We start from the raw sequence: 21561 nt of genomic DNA on the forward strand, positions 1-21561 counted from the left end.
ACAGAAAGACAGAAAGACAGAAAGACAGAAAGACAGAAAGACAGAAAGACAGAAAGACAGAAAGACAGAAAGACAGAAAGACAGAAAGACAGAAAGACAGAAAGACAGAAAGACAGAAAGACAGAAAGACAGAAAGACAGAAAGACAGAAAGACAGAAAGACAGAAAGACAGAAAGACAGAAAGACAGAAAGACAGAAAGACAGAAAGACAGAAAGACAGAAAGACAGAAAGACAGAAAGACAGAAAGACAGAAAGACAGAAAGACAGAAAGACAGAAAGACAGAAAGACAGAAAGACAGAAAGACAGAAAGACAGAAAGACAGAAAGACAGAAAGACAGAAAGACAGAAAGACAGAAAGACAGAAAGACAGAAAGACAGAAAGACAGAAAGACAGAAAGACAGAAAGACAGAAAGACAGAAAGACAGAAAGACAGAAAGACAGAAAGACAGAAAGACAGAAAGACAGAAAGACAGAAAGACAGAAAGACAGAAAGACAGAAAGACAGAAAGACAGAACTCCATTTTCATATCCATACAGCGATTTCATGCCAAACCGATAAAGTAAAAATAAGTTAACAATTTGACGTTTAAAATGGGGATGTTATTTCGTTGTAAAAATAAGTTAACAATTTTACGTTTATAATGGGTATGTTATTCCAACCACTCTAGAGATGAACCAGCCTTTGGCTGAAAATCTCTTTACTAAAGAAAGTAAAACAAATATTCCAACCACTCGTTTTCCCCCACAACGCAACGAGCAATCTGTTTGCATACAATTCGGCGTTAGCTCACATTGTGATTAGATACGTATTATGAATTATTCTCAATTTGCCTATAATAGGCATTTATCAGTTGGCAGAACCAATGGAGGGATGATCTAGAAATGATCTTGAAGATGATACTGGATGGTTTCACCCTATTCTACCCAAAGATTTGACGAGAGCTTGGCCCGAAAGGTTGACAAAGATTTTATTAGATTGAAGTTTAGGTTGTTGTACAATCAATTCGTGCTCAATTCCCGTTTTATCCTGTACTTCTTGTTACTAACAGTTTATGTAATTGTGGTCCAGGATATCATTATATCGAGCATGTTGTTTGGTTATGTAAAAATGCAATTAGTGGATTTCAAAAAAGGAGTTCGAAAGGATTTTTTATTTTTTTATTTAGGGTGTCTTTCTATTTTAGGGCGGTTCAAAAAATCAAATTTTTCCAATTTTTTCCAAAAATGTTTTTTTTTAAATTCATAAATTTTGAACTACTGGACCGATTCATACAATCGACATATAAAATTAAAGCCAATTATCTTTAAAGAAAGTATAAATAGTTTAAATAGTTGATTGTTTCTATAATCTAGAGAGTGGCCTTACCCCGGGTGGCCGTCTTCCCTCGTCCTCCTCTAAATGAGAACAGGATGCATGAAATCGTTAGTCCGTCAGAGAGAGAATGGTTGGGAGAGAATGGTTGGGAGAGAATTTATTCGATTTTTGCTGCTCTCTCGCAACTGAAGGATAGTTCAACTCATTCACAATTTATGTGTCAATTGATAATGATTTCTTGAATTGAGGTCGAATTGATTAAACGCATCAACTCACATTGTGAGCTAACGCTCGAATTTAGGCATAAAGAATGATCGTTGCGTCGGGAGGAAAGCGAGTGGTTAGTGCATCAAAAGAAAACATACCCCTTTTCAAATTGTTAACTTTTTTACTATATTCACTGTTCATGTTTCAAGCAAAAAAAAAGCTGGATAAATTTCCTGTCTAATGGTATATAACACAACATATGTCGCAATAACGATTTTGAGTAATATGCATTTGAAAACTCTTAATGAATTGTTACATTTTTCCCAGATTAGATTAGATTAGCTCTAAAAGTCGTACGAAGACAGTTTTGATGTAGAATTGCCTTTTAGAGCTTATCAATGCCAGCATTTTGCGTTGAAGAATTTGTCAATATCCTAGTCCTGCTCAAAGTTATTGATAGGGTTTTACAAAAAAACTCATGATTTCAATTTTAATTTACTCAAACACAAAAGATAACATATATTTCAAATATTTAAAAATTACATATTGTATAGAGTGAAATTTGTTCTTTCACATTCCGTCAACAAACATTTCAGATGTTTGCCCCAGAAAGAATGGCAAACAATTGAAGAGAGCGTATTCTTTGGGAAGAAATATCAATAACTTTGAGTGAAGATGAGATATTGACAAGTTCGGCATCGCAACATGTTTGTGTTAGTAAGGTCTAAAAGTCTTTCGAAGACATGTATGTAGAATTGTATGTAGAATTTAAAATATAAAAGTTAGAGCAAAAAACATGGTTTTTCATGGTGATCCTAACGTAACCTAGAAAAAAGGCGCTATATCGGTTATTTCAAGAGATAGAAAAAAAAACTTTGTTCTACAAAAAAGCCTCGAAGAACTGAGACTACAATATTGTCGAACTATGTTTTCCTCTATCTATAAAGATAAGAAAGTTATTTTTTTTTCATCGACAATTTTGGTCACCCTATTTTTGATAACATAAAAATGAGCGCTCTGTTATATGTAACAATTTGGTCGAAGACAATTTTTGTCTAGAGAATAACTGTCGAGCTCCAAATGCTAATTTCCACTTAAATGCATCTCCTGGACCATTGTGCATTGTTTTTGTTGGCGAAGAAACATTTCTTCATTTTGAGAAAGAGGCTTTGATGGCGAAAAAAAAAATGAATAGGTCATGAATCCGAAGGCAGAACTGGCCACAGCCGACAGGTACTAGAGTTCGTTCAAGCGAACACTAATGATATCGTTCCCACATTTAACACTTCAATTCATTTCCGCTCAAATGACAAAACGCCCGGGAGCAATAAATTTGATTATTGTAGAGCGGTAGGATTGAAGGTAATTTTCTCGCAAATTTATGATTATGCAGTCCAGTTTACCGGCGTGTGCGAGGCAAAAAAAAAATCACACTTCTCATGTGTGAAATTTCTGCTGCCGGCCAAAGTGAAGCGTAAAACGAGGCGAACCAGAACATTGCAAACGAAATGTCCTCCTAACTCTCCGCTGGGAATTGATTTCTTCTGCTGGTTCTCACCTGCTCGGTGGACAAGTTTTTTTCCACGCCGCACGCCATTCCGACCTCGGGAACCATATATTTCAATTGAACTGGAACCTACTCTGGACTTCGTCGTGCAGAGTCGTGGTGTGTGTGTGTGCTTCTGATTCAGTTGGGAGTGGAAAAGCAAAAAAAGCTAAACCCACCCAAAGAAAACCATAGCGAACTCGCCAAGTGTAAATTATTGCTATGCAAGTGGCAATCTGTGCCATATTTTACGTCTTTTAAGAAGTGAAAAGAACCACACATATGCTGCTGCTGCTGCTGCCGCTACTGGTACTTGTAGGAGTTTTGTTCGCTGCCGGAGAGTGGGGGAGGATCGGCTACGGACTCAATTTTCCAACGTTTCCCACTGACTTCATTTTGATTCCGCACGAGTCGCGCTGCCACTGCCATGTGAGAAGTTCACCATCTCTCGATTTTTTGTCACCATAAAGAACCGATCGTTTCGTTATCGTGACGAGCCAGCTGCCAGTTGGAGACTGGACCAGAACCAGCAGGTGTAATTCACCCGAGGGCAATTAAATCTTGGGTTTTGTGTCGGAATATCGGTCAGAGCAGCGAAGAATGCCACCAGAAATTACAAATATGTTATACCTTGGAAACCAGAGGAAATAATGTGGATTTATCAATCGATGTCCGGAAATGTGCGAAATTTCACACGGCTGCCTGTACGAGTGTGGGAGTCCTTTCCCGTTCATCGAAGGAATTCGAATGGATGAAGTGTTTTCGTTGTATTTTGAAGAGCCACTCCACTCGGACTGTTTTTATTTCGTTTCGGTATTTATTTTTCTCTGACACATTGGACGATTCGAATGGACCCAGTTGAATGGCGATGGGTCATCGAAAAAGAAGTTCTCGCCCTGCATGGGCGCTGTAACATACACACTGAGGAATCGAGTAACGATTTTCCGGAAAATGAAAAAAAAAGTTTGCTTGTGATAGAACCGGAACGCAAAACCATTCGCAATGCGACACATTATGCCGCATGCATTATCCCATTTAATTTGCAAACATTTCCGCCGGAAGAACTCAGTGGCAGAACTTTTCCTGTGAGCTGACGCGCGTTGAGTGTCATACACACTCGACAAAAGCCAGATTATTCGCACATTATTAACACGATCCTCATTTCGGTCGTTTTATTCGATGGGCGGAGGGATAATGGGGTGAGCGGGATGGATGCTCTCTCACTAGCGTCAAATCTCTGCGTTTTTGAAGCAGGCAGAAGAAACTTTTTTCCGCTCATCACACTAACTAACCCATCCACACCCTGAAGATGATGACGAGATAATAATGAGGCTGTGGGGGTGGGGAAGCAGCAAATTTCTTCTGCATACACACGAAATTCCTACCGCCTTCTGTGCGGGAATCCGGCACTGCAAGGATAATCAGAGCACACCGCGAGCCATGTATGTGGTGATTCAATTAAACTTGATGATTATGCAAAGAAGCAGCTAATTAAAATTAATACTGTATGCATACATACCGAAACGGTTCGAGATTGTTGCCACCGCCCATATCTTTCGAAGGGTGCTCCGCTGCGGTAGTTGCCAGCGATGATGGAGGCTCAAAAATCAGATTTGCACTGGGTTGTAGTAGCAGCCACGATGGACGGTATAACTTAACCACATCCCATCACTAGTTCCCGGCAGTGGGTTGGGTTTAGCGTTGATCCTCTCAAAACGATGTAATCTTGTGTGATGTGTGGACTCACGTTACTGCGGGAATCGGTGGAACATCCGTTTTACAGTGCTGGTGAAAATAGAGCGAACATGTTTCAGAATTCAATGTTTGCGAATATAAGACCGTAGCTGCATCGATTTGAGATTTCGCAGAGCTTACAGCTATGAATCCAAAGAATCCAAAGGGGAAACTCCCTATTTACAGGAAGGAAGGCCTGATGGAGTTTCATAATAAACTCGGAAATAGTAAAAACTCTCAAGGATTGGTGAATCTGTTGGTTTTTTCCAAAATATTTGATGGTGCTGGTCGTTTTAGTAAAGGTAGGGATGTTGAGAAAGGCTGAATCGATTCTACAAGAAAGATATTAGACCTTCTTCCGGAGTCTACATGATTGGGCTCTACTTCTGCAGCGATGACCGATGGTGATCCGCTGCCAAGCGATCAAGGAAAAAGTGAAGGCTCCTCATGGTACTGAATGCATACTAACCATTGCACTCCTTGACCAGCTTCAATGTTTCTTCCATCCATGGAACTAATGACACATAGGGCAACCAATCTTTACCCGTAGCTACAAAATCACCAAACAAGATCCTTCACCCCAACTGAATCACCAGCGATTCAGCACTAACCATCCTCAACAAATTAGAAAGACTATGATATCGAATGTTCGGCCAGTGATTTGGACACAACCTTGGAGTTAGTACTATATCAACCTGATGAAGAAAGATTACTCCGATTCGTAATAGAAACCTTCCTATAGGATTAGATTCCAAGTATTTCGGCAGAGATGAATGACTTTCGCATTAATGTTCCGAAAATGTCATAATCATAATAATAATCATAATAATAATCATAATCCAGGAATTGGGCTGCGCCAGGACCAGATTTCGTGCACAATTTCTGGTACAAAAAGTTTTCTTCAACTCATGGGCGAATGGCAGAGTGCTTCAATAAGGTATTAGAAAATCCCCAAACAACACCGGAGTTCGTGACCAGGGGAATTACTCATCTGATGCCAAAGGATCAAGACACAGCGAATGCGGCGAAGTACAGGCCAATAACATGTCTAACGAGCCTGTACAAGCTACTTACGTCGGTGATTAATAAAAAGATACAAAACCATTGCGATGTTAACGAAATATTAACAGAAGAACAGAAAGGCTGTAAACAGAACACGCGGGGCTGCAAAGATCAAGTCGTTATCGATGCAGTCATCGTCGGACAAGCAAGCCGAAACAGAAGGAACCTGAGTATGGCGTACATTGACTATAAAAAAGCATACGACTCAGTACCGCATACGTACCTGATAAAGGTACTAAAAATGTACAAGATACATGATGGCGTCATCAGGTTTATGGAACACGCAATGGTAAACTGGAACACCACGCTTAGTATAACCGACGGAACAACTATGTTGAGATCCAGAACTCTCAATATTCGCAGGGGAATATTCCAAGGTGACACATTCAGTCCTTTGTGGTTTTGCCTTGCGATGAACCCCTTGAGCAGAGCACTCAACCGAAGCAGCCATGGCTACCATATCAACAGAACAACGACAATAAACCATACCTTCTATATGGACGACTTGAAACTGTTTGCGGAATCAACAGAAGCGCTACATAGTCTTCTACAGTGTGTTAGCGACTTTAGTTCCGATGTGCGGATGGAACTCGGAATCGAAAAGTGTAAGGCAGTACAGCTCCATCGTGGACGATTGGTGGAGACTGAAGGATTCCGCATTAACGAGAGTGAAGTGATTCAAGATTTGGTGGAAGGCGAATCCTATAAGTACCTGGGATTTCTGCAATTGAAAGGGATTTGTCACACAAAAATCAAGAAGGAACTCCAGGAACAATTCTTGATCAGAATCAACCAGGTTTTGAAAACAAACCTCTGCGGCGGAAAAAAAATCAAAGCCGTCAATACGTTTGCCGTTCCTTTACTCGCGTACAGTTTCGGGGTGCTGAAATGGACGAAAACCGATTTAGAAACAATAGAAAGAGCAATGAGAGTGACGTTCACAAAGCACCGTATGCACCATCCAAAGTCGTCCATAGAAAGATTCACCTTGCCACGTGTTGAAGGAGGAAGAGGTGTCACTGACATTAGAGCGCTCTGCAGTTCCCAGATCCAGCAGTTGCGGAGTTACTTCGTGGAAAGTCAGACCCGTCACGATATCTATCGCGCTGTCTGTGAAACGGACCGTGGATTCAGTGCCCTGCATCTGGCGCAGGAGCAGTACGAACTTAGCTGCAATTTGCAGACCATAGAAGAAAAAATAACATCATGGAAGCAAAAGGAACTTCATGGGACACACCCCCATCGTTTAGAGCAAACGCATATCGCCAAAGTATTATCGAACACGTGGCTGGTGCGAGGTGAACTCTTTTCTGAAACAGAAGGGTTTATGGTAGCCATCCAGGACCGGATAATAGCGACTAAAAACTACTGGAAGTACATCTTGCACGAAAACGTTGTTGACTGTTGCAGAAAGTGCAATAAAGTAGGAGAGACGATTGTACACGTCATAGCCGGCTGTGGAGCGCTAGCCGAATCAGCTTATCTCAATCGTCACAACTCGGTTGCCAAGATTGTTCATCAACAGCTAGCATCAAAACGCAACTTGGTAAATCAGTTGGTACCCTACTACAAGTATATTCCGGATCCGGTTTTGGAAAATAGCTGCTACAAGTTGTACTGGGATCGCGAGATTATTACGGATGTCCGAATAGCAGCTAATCGCCCTGATATTGTGGTCTAAGATAAAAATAAGAAAGAATTGCTGATAATAGACATTGCAATACCGTTAGACCACAATCTACAATCTACGTTTGCTGCCAAGATAACCAAGTATCACGACTTGGCAGAAGAACTAAAACAAATGTGGCATTTGAAAGGCATCCGTATTATACCAGTAGTGATCTCTGCTACTGGTTTAGTTCCACACTCTCTCACGCAGTCATTGGAGGAGCTGCAAGTAACAGAGCAGCTTGCGGTTATGCAGAAAGCGGTGATTCTTGGAACGTGTAACATAGTGCGACGGTTCCTGAATCACCATAATTAGAACACGATGATTGTGCAGACACTATTACAAAGAGAAAAAAAAAAAAAGATACCACAGAGCCTAATCCCCCTTTGGCATTTAAGAAGCCCGGGGGTAGGTGAATATTCCAGCTCAATGCTGAGAAGTGCCATAAATCATAATCATAATCATAATCATAATCATAATCATAATCATATTCATAATCATAATCATAATCATAATCATAATCATAATCATAATCACAATCATAATCATAATCATAATCATAATCATATTCATAATCATAATCATAATCATAATCATAATCATAATCACAATCATAATCATAATCACAATCATAATCATAATCATAATCATAATCATAATCATAATCATAATCATAATCATAATCATAATCATAATCATAATCATAATCATAATCATAATCATAATCATAATCATAATCATAATCATAATCATAATCATAATCATAATCATAATCATAATCATAATCATAATCATAATCATAATCATAATCATAATCATAATCATAATCATAATCATAATCATAATCATAATCATAATCATAATCATAATCATAATCATAATCATAATCATAATCATAATCATAATCATAATCATAATCATAATCATAATCATAATCATAATCATAATCATAATCATAATCATAATCATAATCATAATCATAATCATAATCATAATCATAATCATAATCATAATCATAATCATAATCATAATCATAATCATAATCATAATCATAATCATAATCATAATCATAATCATAATCATAATCATAATCATAATCATAATCATAATCATAATCATAATCATAATCATAATCATAATCATAATCATAATCATAATCATAATCATAATCATAATCATAATCATAATCATAATCATAATCATAATCATAATCATAATCATAATCATAATCATAATCATAATCATAATCATAATCATAATCATAATCATAATCATAATCATAATCATAATCATAATCATAATCATAATCATAATCATAATCATAATCATAATCATAATCATAATCATAATCATAATCATAATCATAATCATAATCATAATCATAATCATAATCATAATCATAATCATAATCATAATCATAATCATAATCATAATCATAATCATAATCATAATCATAATCATAATCATAATCATAATCATAATCATAATCATAATCATAATCATAATCATAATCATAATCATAATCATAATCATAATCATAATCATAATCATAATCATAATCATAATCATAATCATAATCATAATCATAATCATAATCATAATCATAATCATAATCATAATCATAATCATAATCATAATCATAATCATAATCATAATCATAATCATAATCATAATCATAATCATAATCATAATCATAATCATAATCATAATCATAATCATAATCATAATCATAATCATAATCATAATCATAATCATAATCATAATCATAATCATAATCATAATCATAATCATAATCATAATCATAATCATAATCATAATCATAATCATAATCATAATCATAATCATAATCATAATCATAATCATAATCATAATCATAATCATAATCATAATCATAATCATAATCATAATCATAATCATAATCATAATCATAATCATAATCATAATCATAATCATAATCATAATCATAATCATAATCATAATCATAATCATAATCATAATCATAATCATAATCATAATCATAATCATAATCATAATCATAATCATAATCATAATCATAATCATAATCATAATCATAATCATAATCATAATCATAATCATAATCATAATCATAATCATAATCATAATCATAATCATAATCATAATCATAATCATAATCATAATCATAATCATAATCATAATCATAATCATAATCATAATCATAATCATAATCATAATCATAATCATAATCATAATCATAATCATAATCATAATTTCGTGATGTAATTGTCTTTTCTCGGTTAGTTATAAGGTCAATTGACCTTTTCCAAGGCTAAATGCGAATGATCTGAGAAAACTTCTACAATTCAAAACACCATCATCATAATCTAATGTTCATAATGTGTAACGTCCAGTACGTAGAGTCGCTTTCAAAATAATTAATTATTTTTTGAAAAAAAGTTGCTTTCTCAGACTAACCAAAATGGAGAAATGATTTTTTGAAAATTTATTAATTTTTTATATCTTGTGGAATCGTAACCATTTGAGAAAAGTAATATGAATAATAGAATCTAGATGCGATTCAACATGAAAAACTATTGATAATGTTTTACTTTAAGACTAGCCGTTCTCGAGATATAACCAACCTCTTATAATGAGAATAATTTTACCGCGTAAAAAGCTACTTTAGTGTATCACGAACATAATTTTATTTATTAGTTCAAATTGGTTATACATATCTCGAGAACATAGCATAAAACGTAAAATATAGTTTTTCATGTTGAATCGTATATAGATTCTATTTTGCATATCACTTTTCTTAAATGGTTATGATTTCACAAAGTATTGAAATTTCATAAATTCTCAAAAAATCTTATCCCCCCCATTTTGGTCGGTCCGACACGGCACCATTATACGTCAAACTTTGTTAAGTTAGAAAGATTTTCGGATAAAATATGCAAGAAAACGTCGAAGGAGGGTGTTTTGAGATATAAGAGTTAATATTATATTCAATTCTTGAGTCATGTTTTTTAATAGCGTTTTTTAATTATTTTCTTAAATGGTTATTTGATTTTCCGACAATTTTGTAAAAAATCATATTTTAAATAGACATCTGTATTTTATGCTAGATATTGTTAAAGAAAGATCAATGATTTGGAATACGTTTTTTTCAAAAACCAGTCGTAATTTAAATTGATCATTTTATAATAAAAATTGTGATTTTTGGTAGCTTTCATCATGAGTATCAAGTTGGGTCGAAATTTGCTGTTTTCTGGTTGATTTTGGGTGGAATAGCTATATGGAATATTTGATGTTCTGATGAAGGTTAATTTTTTTTGTTCTGCCCGAATCGACATTTAGGGGGGACCCTACTCAGGAAGACCGAAAAAAGAGGATTTTCGTGATTTTTTTTTTGAATGTTGGAAATGAAGTTGAGTGTTGGGACATTTTGGTGATTGGTTATGGTATATTTGAAGATGTATTTTTGTTCTTGTTTTTTTTTGGATCCCAATATTGGATCAATATAGTGATTATCATGCTGTTACCAGCTAGGCGCGTGGATGATCTCTAATACTGGTGGTACGTTTTTTCTCAAAATCTAGTGGACCGATCTGGCTGATTTTTTTCAGCATGTAGTAATGAATTAACAAAATTGTTTATGACTTTTAAAATACTGATTTTCGTTGGAAGGCAGCACATTTTTTATTTAAATGACCGTAATTTTGGCAATTTTTGAATTTTTAATCCGTTTATTTTCGAGGGGAGACCCTCCCTCAAGGGGGTAATCTAGTGTAGAGGCACGAATTTCGGACAGTTTATCGAACTTCGAAAGCGGCTGTTTGAAAACTGCTGTTTCAAATAAGTTTTCTTACATTTCTCGATTTTTAAAAAATCGTTAAATCAAAAATATATTTTTTTTTTGTTTTATGTGGTAAAGAGATGCATACAGATTGTATTCATATAACATAAATCGGTTCAGTAGAACTTGAGATATTGTGTATGCTAGTTTGAAAAAACTAATTTCGAAAAAAACGCGTTTGAAGTTAATTGTTATGACCGTGCTAGATTAGATACCGCATCACTAAAATAGCAAAAACTCGGTAAAACATTTCTTCAGGAACTAATTTTATGAGTAATTCCTGTTAACCGTGTGTATCCAAGCTGATCAGTGTCTGTCTGCATTCTCATTTTTCTATGCTAATTCCAGCTTCTGACAGTTGTTCTTGTTAGTACTCAATAGACTTTTTCACGCTTTTGGTGCTGTTCTGCTCACACTCACATAAATTCATGTGGGTAACTGCAGTAACTGCTGCCAATGTTGGCAGTTACGTATTAACGCCACCGGAGCGCATTTTTATTATGTATTTATTTTTTGAAAAAAAAAAGTGCTCCAATGACGTTAATACGTGATGATGAAGGACTTTTTTTTGCAGTAGAAATGTTTCGAAATTTTCTTTGGTTTGATTTGTAGCGAAGCTGCTGCTGAATGAAGTATTTCAATCTGAAACGATATAATGAGTCGAAACATGCGTCAAAATGTAGTGAGTTTGCGAAGGGTTGTATGGAAGCAGCTGTTCAAACGAATAGCTTATTACGAAACGATTGGAGAACATGCAGAAGATCTGATTTCAAAGGTTGAAAGTAAGATCTACTGACATTGTATTTTATTCAGTGGCGATGGATGAGAATACATATATTTATTATAAAATCAATCTTTATTTATAAAAGAGAGTTTTTCCCACGTACGTAATACTCATCATCAGAGGGGAACGGCTCAGATCTGCGTCGTCCATATATTTTGTAAGTTTGTCTTTACCCAAATTAGGATGATACAATACTTTGGAGGATATTTGAGATAAATGAGAAAATTTAAAAAAAATTACTATGCATAATTTATATTTAGGACAAGGATATTGAAAATAAAAAGGGAATATTCGAAAAAAAGAGGTACGCATGTGTATGTTTCGCAGTGAAAACCATAATTTGGACCAATTTTACAGATCTGAACGATAACATACAAACTTTCTTGAAATATAATCGTTGTTTTTACCAACCAATATATTCGCTTGAAATAAATTATAAGGCAGAACAACGTTTGCCGGGTCAGCTAGTTAGCTATATATTTTGGGACATATCCAAAGAATTTGGCGGAAGAATTGATTTGCCATTCACCAAGAAAGGATCGTCACAAGGCTTCGATATTTTCAACGCACCGCGTCAAGTTCAGCAGAAATCAGATTCATTGTTGAAGAAATAACGTGCAGTTGCTGATGGAGCTCCTGATATGTAGTAAAGAGCGAAGGTGCAATTGCTTATCTTCGAAAATACCCCGATATTTCAGAATAATACATGCATTATCATTGCATCATACATCAGGAGAATTTCTGTGGTAAAATGTAGGGTTCAAGAATGTCGTCAAAACCGGAAACTGAAAACAAAACCGAGTTTAAAGCTTTTCTTGAATATAAAACAGAATAGTTTCTAATTTAAATGCTGTAGTGACCCATAGAAAGCACCAGTTAAATCCGTATGTTTTATATTTTATCATAAGCAGCAGTGGAAAAAAATTACTGCGGCCCGCGGCTTTGATGAAAAATCTGATTCAGCCCGCATCATGTCTAAACCTGACCACTATTGTTCTAGAGTATATTCTTGAATGTCCAAACTTCAGGAATATGAAGAAATTTAAAAAAAATTGTTTTCAAATTTTCAGACTACAAATGGCTTGGTCAGTTTGGTTTTAGCACTCGTGAGATAAACATCTCTTTAGCGAGCTCTCCAAATCAATTCTACGATTTTTTTTTCTCTATTGTTTGGTACAGTACATTTGAGTCTCATAACAAAAAAAACTATTGGATATTTGGATCTAGTTTGGCCAATTAGCAGATATCGCTGATTATGAAACAAAGAAACGACCTTCGACAGGAACGATGCATAAACAGAAGAAACGCGGAATTTCCAGAGATCTAGTTCAGGAAAAACAGTTTTCCAAGGAAGTGCGTCTAGAAGGGAAATGGACCGCGTTACTTGGTTGGACTCGTACAGCTAAAGAGGAGACAATGGAAAAGGTGTCGCCATTCTTCATCAAGAAAGCAGTGGATACCATTTCTCTTAATGTCACAATCAGTCGGATGCGAGATGGCAAATTGCTATTAAAATCTATCGACAGACAACAGGCGGAAAAATTGTTGAAACAAACAATTTTGGGAGGAAAATATGGTATTAAAATTGAAGAACACCCAACCCTCAATTTGACCAAGGGCGTAATCAACTGTCGGGATTTCATGTTTCTTAAGGACGAAGAGATCTTGGAAGAACTAGAGACTGAACACGTGATTAGCATCAGACGATTCTCGGATCGCATCAAGGTCGGAAAAACGATACGATCATCCACAGTACTAACCTTCAACCTTGGAAATTTACCCTCATCGATCAACGTCGGTTTCTACAACTGTAAAGTGAAACAGCATGTTCCATCTCCTTTGAAATGTTTTAAATGCTTGCACTATGGACACGACAAAGAACGCTGTAGAGGGAATCGGATATGTGCTAGATGCGCGAACTTCTACCACGAAGGAGAGTGTTCAACACCAGTGGTGTGTGTGAACTGTCGTCAAGATCACCACGCTCTCTCAAAAGAATGTCCTATATTCCCAGACGAACTTGAGATCCAAAAGCTGAGAGTAACTGAAAAAATCTCCATCCGTGAAGTTACCCGTAAACGACGACTTCAAACTCCCCATCCGATCCCACACCGGTTAACTAGAAGTTTTGCTGATGTTACTCAACACATAATCAACGTGAAAGCGAGACCCGAAGGTGCTGCTGCTATTGTTGTGGCTACTACTTCAGACGCTGCTGCCCAATCATCCAACAAAACTGAATTAACAATTAATCTGAACAACAAACCCGAAGACGCTGAAATGGTCGAGAACTCTATCGGCCCAGAGAGAGAATTTCCGTTAAGACCAACTCTCACAAAAAATAGAAACGAAGGTAAACTAACACCACTAACATCAAAGAAAAATACTAGTTCAACTGAAGTGAATGAAACAAATACGTTGCAAAATAACATTCAAGCCTCCATTGCGAGAAAAGCACAAGATGAAACACTAATACCAACAGAAAACTTATTTGAAAATTCAATTTCTTATCCCGTAATGGACGAAAACGAATTATCTACAATATCACGAGCAGTCAATACGTCCATATTTGTTGACGAGGTTCATTTAGATGAATTGTAAAGATCCTCTGTGTTTCCTTAATAACACGCTAACCTTTTGACGTAGGATTACGTCTTTTGGGAACATATTGGGGTGCAAATTGAAAATCGAAAATCGAGCATATCGTGAAAATTGTCCAATTTCAAACGCTTATTGCTCAGTCATTTCATGATGGATTGATGAAATTTTTGCGTCAATCGATTTCGGTACTCCATAACATTTTTTTATATTGAAGAAAATACTTTAGGTCATGAAACTAACTATCGAACAATTGAAAAATCTCAACCCCTATCCTAACGGAAACACTCACTTCTGATTGGTTCGAAATTGAAGATACATGCGGTGGGTCCCTAATAGAGACATCAAAACCAAGCTGCCTGGAGGAAATCGACATTGCAAATACATGAAAGTAGGGAAACTTTGTTCTTACCGAAATGTGTTTTCTAACAGAAACATTAAAACCAAATAATTATCAAAGAGTTTAACGATGTAATTCCTCAAACATATCCAAAATCAACAGATAGCCTAACGGAATCCTACGTCAACTATGCGGTCGTGTCTCGGACACAACCCTCCTGTGACTTTTTTTTATTATGAATAGAACAATCATACAATGGAATCCAAACGGTTTTTATAATAACTTCAATGAACTAAAGGTACTGATAAGTGAATATAATCCGTATGTAATCTCGATTCAAGAAACTCATTTCGATTATGGTCGTAGACCTACTTTAAAAAATTTCAATATGTATTATAAACTTGATCAGTCTCATTTGAGAGCATCAGGAGGTTTGGCAATTGCGGTTCATGAAACCTTCTTCTCTGACGGAATTAATGTAGATACAGAACTTCAGGCTGTAGCTGTAACGCTCACTTTTCCAATCCAAATGACTGTTTGTAGCCTTTATTTGCCACCAAATAAACCATTGCTATTAAAATCTACCGAAATTAACGATCTATTGAAACAGCTCCCTGTGCCATACTTGATTACAACCGATTGTAATGCACATAACGTAATTTAGGGTTCTGACAATACAAGTTCAAAGGGCCGACTTATCGAAAGTGTAATTGATCAACACAATTTAAATATTTTAAGTGATGGTTCTTCTACGCATTATAGTGTTGCCAACAACTCATATTCCGTTCAGTCACCATCCCACTTTTTGTGGTAGGTACATTCCGACCTATGCTCGAATGATCACTTCCCTATTATACTGATACCTCTCCAACGTAATCTCGATATTACGAGAAGCCCTCGTTGGATCACGCAAGAAACTGACTGGGCGAACTATCAACATTTAGTATCCTTAAATGCTGATTATGATCAGCCTGGCGATGTGTTGCATAAAATAGAACAGTTTTCCTCTTGTCTCATAGATGCTGCTAAGCGGACTATTCCAATGACTTCTAGTGAAACCAAAAAAGTTAAACCTCCATGGTGGTCAAAGGATATAACAAAGTGCATTGAGGCTCGAAAGAAGGCTTTAAAGAAATTCAACAGATGTATGACCACAGAAAACGTGGCTGAATATAGAATCTTACGGGCAAGGGCCAGGCGAGAAATAGGGAAAGCTCAATATGAATTCATTCGGTCTAAATTCGTACCAAGTATAAATCTAAACACACATGTTCGAGAAGTGTGGGCAAAAATACAAAAAGTTAGTGGAAAAGGGAAACCTCGAGCAATTACGACATTGAAAGTTGATAATAATGTCTTAACAAATCAAAGTGAGATTGCTGAAACACTTGCAAACACATTCTCATCTACATCTAGCTCAGAAAACTATTCTCCTGAATTTTTGGAATACAAAATTCAATCTGAACAACAGAATAGTATAATATATGAAATTGGAGGTGTCAGTGAACTCAACTTGCCGTTTACTTTCGCTGAGCTTGAATGGGCATTACATAGCTGCAAAGGAGGATCCACTGGACCTGATAACATTCATTATGCCATGATTGAAAATTTGCCTTTGGAAGGACTGTATCACCTACTAAAATTGTACAATAACGTTTGGGAACAACGAGTTTTCCCACATCAATGGAAGGAATCAATCGTTATAGCTATTCAAAAACCGTTTAAAAGTTCTTTGAACTCACTTAATTATCGACCGATATCGTTAACGTGCTGTCTCTGAAAACTGATGGAAAAAATGGTCAACAAAAGATTGATGTGGTATCTAGAATCTAATGAGATACTAGATTCGGTACAATCAGGTTTTCGTAAATATCGAAATACGATGGATAATTTGTTCACTCTAGAATCAGCTATTCAAGAGGCTTTTGCCAACAAAGAACACTTAGTGTGCATCTTTTTCGATATTGAAAAAGCGTACGATACTTCGTGGAAATACTTGATTATTCAACTATTATCTGACTATGTCGTCAGGGGAAATATGCTTAAGTTCGTAGATAACTTCCTCCGTGATCGACAGTTCCGAGTAAACGTTGGAAACAGATTCTCATCGCTACATAATCAAAAAAACGGAGTCCCCCAGGGAGCAGTGTTAAGTGTAACATTATTTTTGGTTGAAATGAATTCCATAAAGAGATACTTTACCCCTTCTATAAGAAAGCTCATCTTTGCTGACGATTTAGTAGCTTTCCTCCGCAGTAAATCCTTGAGAGAAATTCAACAAAATTTGCAGTCATTGTTAAATAGCCTCCAACAATGGAGCAATCATACTGGATTCAGATTTTCAATCTTAAAAACAAAAGTCATGCATTTTTGCAGACAAACGTCATGTTCGTCCCATCCATCGCTCTTCTTAAATGGACAAAAACTGGATGTTGTGGATTCTCATAAATTCTTGGGAATGACCCTGGATTCAAAACTCAGTTGGAATAACCATATTAAACAACTGAAGGCTCGTTTATTGGCAGCAGTCAAAGTCATACGTACTCTGTCAAACACAAACTGGGGATCAGATCCAAAGACACTTCTCACATTATACAAAGCTATAGTCCTGTCGAGATTGGATTACGGATCAATGCTATATTCTACAGCTCGGAAGAACATTCTTAAGCAACTCGACCCTGTTCATAATTCCGGAATAAGACTAGCCACAGGAGCATTCAGAACAAGCCCGGTTCCTAGCATTCTTGCTGATTCTGGAATGATTCCATTGATGTTGCGAAGAGACTTACAGACTGTTACATATGGAATAAAAATCCAATCACTCACGAACCACCCTCTGTTTCCTTACATGAGTAATTCGGAAATCACAAATCACTACTGATCTCGACCTCGGTTAGCTCGACAATTCTATGTGAGGTACTTTGAAACATTGGATAAATATCAAATAAACATTGAAAGTATTTCTCGTCGTGGTTTTCATACGATTTGTCCATGGATCGGAACGAAACCAAACATAGATTTATCGTTAGCTCGTTTTGAAAAAGCTCATACTTCAGATGATCAATATCGTAGGCTTTTTAGAGAAATGGAAAACAAGTTCTGTGATTTTTTATTTGTATATACTGATGGCTCTCAGTCCGGCGACTTCACCGGGTTTGCAGTATTTAGTTCGTCGTAGCAGTATCAAGAACATCTCGCACCAGGATCAACGATTTTCTGCGATTTTCTTTCTAAGCTGCTTCAGTCGAAATTTTGACATAGCCCGCACATAACCGGTCCCCGATGTATTTCAAGCACGTTTTATCACCAAAGCCTTAATTGCATCCGATTATCTGAGCTCTCTGAGAGCTATTGAAAATATTTTCAGTGATAATCCATTTATCCAAAATATTCAAGACGATTGAAAAACCGCGAATGACTATGGCAAAGTAATTAACTTTTTATGGATTCCAAGTCATTCTCGAATATCTGGAAATGAAACGATAGATGAACTGGCCAAACAATCTTTTGTGTTGCACATTAATGATCCAATTCTAGATATACCTAGTGGTAAAGCTCAAATAAAGGCAAAAATAAAAGAGCGTTGGTTCAAAACCTGGAATGCTATCACCGAGAACAAATTACGAAATATAAAAACTGTGCCTTATGAATGGCTTACGTCATATCGAAAATCACGAAAAGAATCAGTGATTTGAACGAGAATGAGAATTGGCCACACACACACATGACACATAGTTACCTTCTCGATAAGTCCCCTCGCCCACTATGTACACAATGTAATTCATATCTTTCAATCAATTACATTCTAGATGATTGCGTTATATATGCAACAGCGAGACAAAAGTTCGGTATCAGTATTTCAAACTTAGGAGACGATTTCACTGGTGTTGAAAATTTGTTAAAATTCATTAAAGAAGCAAAACTAGAGAAGCTTTGTTAGATCTTAAAGTTAGATAAAGGTTATTTGTAAGTAGGACGAATTGTGTAGATTGTAGTATGTAATAGCTTGTATGTGTAAGTACTGTAGAATAGGGTACACTAATCCATATTTGTGCTATGTGCATTGCCTTGATTAAAAAAGACGGGTGGGTAATGTCGAGGACATAACCGGAGTGACGTAGGACTATACAAAAGGGACAGCTTTTGTTAAATATATATTTTAAATATATTGTTTTATTTTCTTCTCCTACGTGAATACCTATCTATCCACCTGAAAAATGGATTAGTTTACTGTTTACTCTTTATGAATATGTTTATGGTTCTGAAAAGAACCTTTGGTGTTGTGTTTTTGTTATCACTCGATATTCCCATCTTGTTCGGTTAAACCTTCCTGTTTAGCTATTGCGTTTGCCACTCGCCACAGCTTTCACAGTTGGAAAATTTCTTCCCATCCAGCTTGTGAGTTGTTCAGTAAATTACATTTAATGCGATGTTCCGGAGAAACACTTTGCCACTCACTGAAACTAATTGTTGCCTTGATGAGCGCCGAACCGAAGCTGCTCTGTTCTTGATGCGGGTTTTCTGATTGTCGTGAGCAGCTTTGCAAGCCAACTCGAGCACTTCGACGGCCGAAACTGTATAATCGCTGTTAGGTATACTGGTGCTCCGGCACCAATCCGTTCGGCCTAGTTACCCTTGCGGAGCAATCAGTGAATGCGACCAACAGGGAACTGGAGACCTGCACGGTTCGAGTGAGACTTTGCCTTTCCCTTAACTTGTCCTCCTTTGTTACGTCCACGATGCCGATGCCGTACAACCACACGGGTTTACGGTTTGAAAGAAAATAAGATATTTTTTTAGGGTCCGCGTGTTTTATACTCTAGCGGTACACACTCACAGGATAGAGACAAACTGGCAGACTCAGCCAGAGGGGCGAGTCCAACGAGACGAACGAATGAGCGTTAAAAGGGAGCGATGGCAAAAAAATACATTCATTACGATTTGTTCGCTCGTTGGATTCACATGCAGGCTAAAAAGGGTCCTTTTCTGGATCACAAAATTATCTACAATCTAAAGAGTTTATTGTATTGTTATCACTCGATATCCCCATCTTGTTCGGCTAAACCTTTCTGTTTAGCGATTGCGTTTGCCACTCGCCACAGCTTTCACAGTTGGAAAATTTCATCCCATCCAGCTATGTGACATGTTGTACAGTAAATTACATTCAATGCGACGTCCCGAAGCGCCACTCAGTGTCGCATTGGAGGCGATTTTAATCTGTAATTGAACATTTTCGATGACAGTGGTACAGTGTCGACTTTCAATGTTGGGTCATAATTTGGATCTCTATGTTTACAAAAATGTCCAACTAAATAAGTCGCAATACATGTCCGTTCAATTAGCTAAATGTCGAACTAATTGTAAATTACTGTACTTTCAATCTGGAAACAATTTAAGAATTGGTGAAAATTTAATAATCAGGAAAGTCCCCAACTATCAATAAGCTCAGAACAACTGCCAAATTCACATACTCATCAGATCCTGGCAAACAAATTATGAAAAAAATCAATTTGTGTTTTATTATTATTTTGGATAATGTTTTAGAAAGCATTGAACTGTATTTCCTAAACTCTTTTTTGGAAGGTCCTGAAAAGCGCCTTGTTTTATGGAATGGTTCCAATTTAGAAAACTTAGTACTCGTGGTTTTGAAAAAAATCATTTCGAACGTCCTCGATGCCGCCTTGTTCTGGATTTGCCACCAAAGCAGTTTGTATAAACAAACTTTTTTCTTCTGCTACCTGATGCCGTTTTGTGATTGCGTTTGCCACTCGCCACTCGCTGCAACTGCCTGTTGTCTTGATGTCCACCGAACCGAATGTGTTCTGTTCCGAATGCGGGTTTTCTTATCGTCGCGAGCAGCTTTGCCAGCTAACTCGATCACTTCGGCGGTCGAAACTATATAACGCCGGCTAGGTGGACTGGTGCACTGGTACTAACGCGCTCGGCCTAGCTACCCTTGCGGGGAACTCCAGATCAATACGGTTCGAGCGGGATTTTGCCTTTCCCTTCACTTTTCCTCCTTTACCATGTCCAGACATGGCTGCTTGGGTTGGTTTGTCGATGTGTTGTGATGCGAACCGATGTGGTGTACGGTTTGAATGAGAATGATCGTTACGGCAGCGGAGCGGGGATTTTTAAGCTGACTGGCTGGCTCGAGAATTACGCATGTGTGACACTGCGACCAATGTTTCGTTCATTTTTTTTCTTTTTCCTTTCCAATCGTGCTTCATCTATTTCGCTGCTGCTCTGGTTGCCCGTTTTGGTCGGTACGATTTGAGGAGCACAAAATGGACCAATCAAAAATGGGCACATAGTGCATTTTGACAATGCTTGATATTTCACAATTATTCAATTATTTAACTCAAGAAAAATGAAATGTTATTCGTTATGATAGATGCGTAGATATATTTCCTATCAATTGATGCAAAAACCTTTGCGATCTATTGAGAAATGCTCGAGTTATAAGCG

The 21561-nt window shown here is 36.7% G+C and overlaps 1 protein-coding gene across 1 annotated transcript in view; it reads left to right on the forward strand.

The window, feature by feature from the left end:
- The first annotated feature begins 644 nt into the window (after nucleotides 1-644).
- LOC129765900 (uncharacterized) overlaps nucleotides 645-21561 on the forward strand; it is a 28221-nt gene continuing 7304 nt past the window's right edge. Inside the window, exons 1-3 of the mRNA XM_055766339.1 lie at nucleotides 645-648; nucleotides 6872-7413; nucleotides 13383-14508. Of these exons, the coding sequence (XP_055622314.1) occupies nucleotides 645-648; nucleotides 6872-7413; nucleotides 13383-14508 (1672 nt within the window). The remainder of the gene's footprint in view (nucleotides 649-6871; nucleotides 7414-13382; nucleotides 14509-21561) is intronic.

This window comes from Toxorhynchites rutilus, chromosome 2 (assembly GCF_029784135.1).
Source record: "Toxorhynchites rutilus septentrionalis strain SRP chromosome 2, ASM2978413v1, whole genome shotgun sequence".
Taxonomy (NCBI): Eukaryota; Metazoa; Arthropoda; class Insecta; order Diptera; family Culicidae; genus Toxorhynchites; species Toxorhynchites rutilus.